The following is a 6587-nucleotide window of genomic DNA, read 5'->3' as shown; positions in this document are numbered from 1 at the left end:
GGTAATCTAGCTTGAAAACACGGACAACACTAAAAGATCATAGAATTTGGGTCTAACACCAGCACATGTTGAACACAGCTCCGCAAGTGTCGGAAAAACCAAAAAAAATTAAAATTTTATATTTATTATTTTATTTGTAAAGTATTTTTCTTCAAGCCCCTTACAAAATCCATCAGTGACTTCACATACAGTATATATATTAGAAGAGACATATTGTATAATAGAATAAAATAAACAAAGAGATTTATGTGACCACTATCGGTATGACATATTTTTTAATTAAATATAAAAAAAGAAAAAGAAAAATAGATATTACGAAATTAGCTAAGATTTCAATCTCCTTATATAATTCTTAATTAATTTTAAAAATAGCTATTAAATACAAGGAGATGAGCAGTTAGAAAAGTTTCATTTATAATCATCTTGATTTGTTTATGCCCCACTACTGGAGATTAGGTTATTTGGTAAGACTAATGAACATTTGTTGAGTGACTTGCTCTCTCTGTGTTTAATGTCTCTATATATGGTGTTGTCACATAAATGACTTTATAAGGTTTTAGTTGATTCTTTTACCCTCACATTAAGAAAACAAGATATGCTTTGGACCCCATTCCACCTGCCTCGTCTCCACAGCTGTAGACCATGTACTGCCTAGAATGTGTCTTTCCATTCATATGCACGTGCAAATGCATATATGCATACATGCATGCATATATATATATATATATAACAATGCTCTTCTAGCTCTTCTAACGAGGGGTGAATAAAAATCCGGTCAAACCTAAAATCCAAACCAGATCAAATTGGACCGGACATTTTGGTTTGGTTTGGTTCAGTCATGATTTTAAATTTGTGAAACCATCAAAATACGATTTGGTCACGGTTTGATATCCTTTAAGACCGAACTAGACCGAACCGTTATGTTATATATATAATATAATCATACAATTCAAATCACTCATAAGTTTATAGCAACTATCAATCGATTATATGGTCAACTATTAATTATTTTAGGTCTTATCAATTTATTAGATAATATTTTTTTTTAGTGACGGAATTGAATTGTGGTTGATTGATTGTTGTTAAATTAGTAATTCTAAATGTAATAGGTTATTACCAATTAATTCTGAATTTATTTATTTCATTTCGAGAAGTGATAGAAAATGAATTAAAAGTTCTGAATATGTTGGTAACTTGGTTTATTGTTGTGCATGTGGATAATATGAATACTTCTGTAACAATAAAAAAAAAAGAAAAAAAAAGGAGAGGAACCGAACCGAACCGAACCGAACCGATTTTTCACGATTTGGTTTGGTTTGGTTCATTTGGTCAAATAGTTCGATTTGGTTCCAAATTTTATGAATTTGTTAGAATTGGCTTGGTTCTAAAAAACTCTTAAATCGGTCCAAACTGAATCGTGTGCATCCTTACCTCTAACCTATAAGTTAGACCTAAAAGTAGGACCGGAAACAAACTGAGCCGAGCTGAGCTTTAGGCTGTTCAAGCACAGGATCTTTTGTTTATAACTTGGCTTGAGCTCATGACGAGCTCAAAAAATCAGTTCAGGCTCAACTCGGCTCGTTTAAGAAATTAAATTGAATTCATATTCAAAATCTTATCAAACTCGCTTGCAAGTTCGCCAGGCTCGTTGTAAATCATTACATTTTTATTTTATACTTCCAAAAACTAAATAATTCCAACAAAAAATTAAAAAAAAAAAACATATGTAAACGAGCCTTTAATGAGTCTATTATTGCTTAGGAACGTATACAAGCCTCATATGAGCATATGTTCACGAACATAAATGTACGAGCCTATACGAGCTCGTGTTCATGAGCTTATACGAGCCGAGCCTAACACTGATCGAACTCGACATGTTTAATAAACAAACTTATAAATTAAGCTCGAATTAGACTCGTTTACTTAACGAACAAGCTCGAGCCCAAGTTGCTCATGAGTAGCTCGATTCATTAATTTATAGCCCTACCTAAACTACAAGTCCAAAAACTTTTATAAACATGAATCATGCTAGGGTATCAATGGAGTGGGGTCAAGAAGGGCACATTTTTTTCAAATCCATCCCACAAATAATTTTTTTTTTTTTTTTTTTTTTTTTTTCTAAACCCGTCTTGCATTGGAGTTGGAGGGGTCAGAGGCGCCCCGTATTATTTTTTTAACAAAATTTAATTTGTTTAAATTTTGTATTAAAAAAATTAAGTATAGTTAAATATTTAACAATTATAGTAACAAAAATATTGTTAAAATTTAAAATGATCATAACAAATAAAGGAAAAATAAAAAATATACCTAACAAAATAATATTTATTATTAATCAAGGTAAGTTTGGAACTTGACGAGTTTCAAACTCTCTTTTTAAACTTGTCCCTAATCCTATTAATTGGAATGATTCTAAACTAGTCCCATTAGGGGCAGAACTGACAAGGCCACGAAGAACATATTACGGAGTAATTTTTTTATTTCTTATCATTGGAATGTTCGGGGTTTTGTTCAGACTAATCTATAAGACTCGTGCAAAGGCATCCCCGCATTATTCAGATAAAGTTCGGACTATAACCCCAGACATAACCCTTAAAGAATTATTCACATTTAGAAAGAAAGATACATATCCTTAAATCCCACTTAAAACATATTTAACGATACAGGTAGTAATTTAGATTTAATTGATCATTGGGTCAAATATCATTTTTCATGTTGAGAATGGAACTTTCAGGTAGTTGTAGATACTTTATTTTATCGGATAGTTCGGGATGGCCGAGGTCGGGAATGCTACACTTGGGGACTTAGCAGTGAATGGTGCGCAAAAGACGGAAATGCATCAATCGGTACCTGAAATTAACCAACCAAGTTTCACAAGGAACTGCATGAGTTTATCTGCCATGTGTATTGGATAATTACTTATCTCGAGTCTTTTATGACAAAAAATAATTAGTGCCCAATGCTAATTACAGGAATAAAATTAGTAATATCTGATTTATTTAGGTTTATTGTACGTTGTAATCTTGGGTTAGATGCATGGTATATTCCTCGAAGGCAAAAAAACAAAAAAAAACCTAAACTCACACTAGAAAAGATACTCTTTATTTGCATTGGATTGTTTCAAAAATGTTTCGGTTATAGGAAAACATACAAGTGCCATGGGATCAATGAAGAAAGGAGGCTCCTATTGAGTATTGTTAGGTTTTCATCTTTTAAATTCAACAAACACTTTATAAGTGTAAAAGCCCCCTCCACTACATAATATGATATATTGTTTGATGTAAATCTGAGCCGGCACAATTTTATTTTTGAGTTTTACTTCCAAATGCCTTATACTAATTAGTGTACAAATTCAATATATACAGTACTTTTCCTTTCCACACCCAGTCAATGTGAAATTGTGCATCCGTAACTCATCCAGTGTGATAGCCTGCTAGTGCCCCTTTCCGGCCATGACACACTTATTCACAAGGTCGTTGCAATCACCCCTAGCTGAAAGTGCTTCCAACGGGTACTTTCGGCACCTATGGTTGGTGATTGAGGCGACCTATATGGGCGGATGTGAATAAACACTTGGCGACTACAGGTTGCACAAGCATTGACCGAGATACATGTTGTACAATCTCATATTGCCTATTTATATGTGTTGGTGTTATCTCCAATTACTTTAAGGCTGTTTGGAAGTCTATGAGTAAAATCATGCGAACTCGAACCAAAACAGAACGGACAATATCATACCATGAGATAAAGTAGACCATTACCATAATACTCGAAACAGAGACTACCTTCCCAATTTTTTTTGGTTTTTAAATGTTTGTGTCATGAACGGGGGATATATACTTGTCATTTCATGAGAGGACAGCAAATAGCCAAATCTTATTACAAGGGAGAAATTGCTAATCATTATATGTTGATGTGTTGTAATAAATAAATAAATTTATGTGAGGAGGCGAGACTGAAAGATTGTGTATATAAGTAGCAACTCCTGGTTCATGTGGTAACAGATAGAGAAGCATCCAAAGGCCCCAAACCAAAAGAAATCTAGAAGATAGAATGAGGTCACCATCTTTTGGTGAGAATAGCCTCAAAAAAGGACCTTGGACTTCCGAAGAAGATCAAAAGCTTGTCCACTACATCCAAAAACATGGCCATGGAAGTTGGAGTGCCCTCCCTAAGCTTGCAGGTCCATAAATACACACACACATATATGAATCTCTCTCTCTCTCTCTATATATATATATACACACACACACACATGAATGCTATGTACTTGCACACACATGCACAAAAACACTATATTGCAGCTGCACATACATTTAAAAAGGGTGTTCCATGTTACTATTAGTTGTCCTCAAAATTTATTTATTTATTTCCATTCTGATCCCTCTGTGCAGGCCTTAACAGATGTGGCAAGAGTTGTAGGTTAAGATGGACAAATTATTTGAGGCCTGACATCAAGAGGGGGAAATTTTCTGAAGAAGAAGAGCAAGCAATTTTACATCTCCATTCCATCCTTGGGAACAAGTAATTAACTTATATATATCAACCTTTCTCTCAATTAAATCCATGAAATTTCATATATATGTTTTATATAATATTGTTGGTAATTGGTATATATATATATATATATATATCTCGTGTATGTACTGATTACCTTTAATCTGATTCTGTGTTCAAGATGGTCAGCAATTGCTACACGCTTGCCAGGACGGACAGACAATGAAATCAAGAATTTCTGGAACACCCATCTGAAGAAGAAGCTGATTCAGATGGGTATCGATCCAACCACTCACCGTCCAAGAACTGATCTATTTTCTAGCTTGTCTCATCTATTAGCCCTAGCTAACAACCTTATGGACCATCACACATTACAAGCAGAAGCTATTCAATTGGCTAATCTTGATCACTATTTACAATATCTTCTCCAATCTGATGCACCCTCCAATTTAGTACCATACGATATTACCCAATATGGCAACAATATTGCAGACATGGAGGGTTTCAATGCATTGAATTTGATGTCGCCTACCCAAGAAAAAAACGACGTTTTAAATTCATCAGATTTGGAAAATATTGCTACCTCTCAACTGCTCCACCATCCTATTCATCCAAATGTCCCTTTCGGTAATTTCCAAACACCTTTGAATAGTGATGATGATGAAATGATGATGAGCCAAGCTGCAGGTTTTAACTCTGCACTAGTCGTCAGCCCTAACTCCCCAAACCCTTGCTGGGCTCTTCTTCCATCACCAACTTCTTCTGCTGATCATCGTCTTCCCGGCCTGACCGAGATTTCGATTACCAGTGGCGCTGCTAACCTTGGAGCTGGATCTGCAGATTCTTCATATTGGCATGGACTAGTATTTGAAGATCAACCTTTCATGCATGAGTTGTCTTTATTAGGTTAATTTTTCGGAGTTTTTTTAGTTTAGAGGTGTAGATATAGTTGCATGCTTCATGATTAATTATAACCTCTTGGTTTGTATGTAGATTGGTACACGCATATATAGTATATACATGCATGTATGCACAAACATAGCATATATTTACACGTTCTTTATGTTTGTAAGTGGGGTGTGTGTGTGTTTGTATATATATATATATACTTTTGTGATATATATCATGGTTGTTTTTAAATTTTTGTTTAGTTTTGAGTCGTGTACATATGTTCTAATTCAGATCAGAGAATGTGTTCTTCTACTTCAAATTTTGTGTTCATAAGGTGACTCCTAAAAAGAAATATATCTGATTAGTGAGACGTTTTACAATTCCAAGATCAATATTAGAGAGAACTAAAAAACAAAAAAACAAAAAAATTAAAGAAAACCTAAATTGTTCATAGAATGTGTTCATCTTAGACACTTGATCAATATATCTTGAACACCAAGTTAACACATTTTAAATAGTCGATCAACCATCATATTCTCGTCTTATATAAAACAAAAATGATAGTCATACAAAGTGTTAGAACTTCTTTTTTAAAATAAAAATAAATAAATATCATATTATATATATATATATATATATATATATATATATATATATATATATATATAGGATATATTACTTGTTATTATAGTGCACTTCAACTTCTAATTATGTAGCGTTAGTATAGATTTTTTAAATTAATTATACTCTATAATTATCTTATTCAATTGATATATAAATGAATATTTATATTTATAATATTAGTCATGTCCACATTATTTACGTGTCCAACTTATATAAAATTTTACATGTTAGTATATTTTTGTCACATCGTCGACATATATATTCATGTCGATGTTTCCTATGTTCCCCGCCATTGAATGCCCCGAAAGAAGCAGCAGGAGTACAGGACCATATTTCTCTTGTGAGTGGTTAGACTTGTTCCTTGTGTAACAAGAAATTAACTGCTAAACCTTCAAATTAACATAAAACCATGCATTAATAAAACAAAGTCGTCGTCATGAAACTAACATCCAACACTTTGTCAACGAGCCAATGGCAAGGAAACTGACCCAACGGTTAGGTTTCTTCTCCTTATTTTCTTGGGGAAATTGACAAGGAAACTTTTCACCCAATCTAATCTCACCCTTTGGTTGGATACT

General features: G+C 33.4%; 1 protein-coding gene across 1 annotated transcript; it reads left to right on the top strand.

Annotated features, from left to right (window-relative positions):
• Positions 1 to 4050: 4050 nt before the first annotated feature.
• On the top strand, positions 4051 to 5405 carry LOC132277716 (transcription factor MYB93-like). Its single transcript, XM_059779559.1, has 3 exons — positions 4051 to 4180; positions 4392 to 4521; positions 4676 to 5405. Exons 1-3 carry the CDS (start codon positions 4051 to 4053, stop codon positions 5403 to 5405), a joined length of 990 nt encoding a protein of 329 aa, XP_059635542.1.
• The last annotated feature ends 1182 nt before the right edge of the window (positions 5406 to 6587 follow it).

The sequence above is a fragment of the Cornus florida genome, unplaced genomic scaffold (assembly GCF_030987335.1).
Source record: "Cornus florida cultivar Cherokee Brave unplaced genomic scaffold, ASM3098733v1 CherokeeBrave_3.0.0_Hap2_Chr10, whole genome shotgun sequence".
Taxonomy (NCBI): Eukaryota; Viridiplantae; Streptophyta; class Magnoliopsida; order Cornales; family Cornaceae; genus Cornus; species Cornus florida.
The sequence above is the reverse complement of the archived record's forward strand: the minus strand, read 5'-3'. Positions and strand labels throughout refer to the sequence as shown.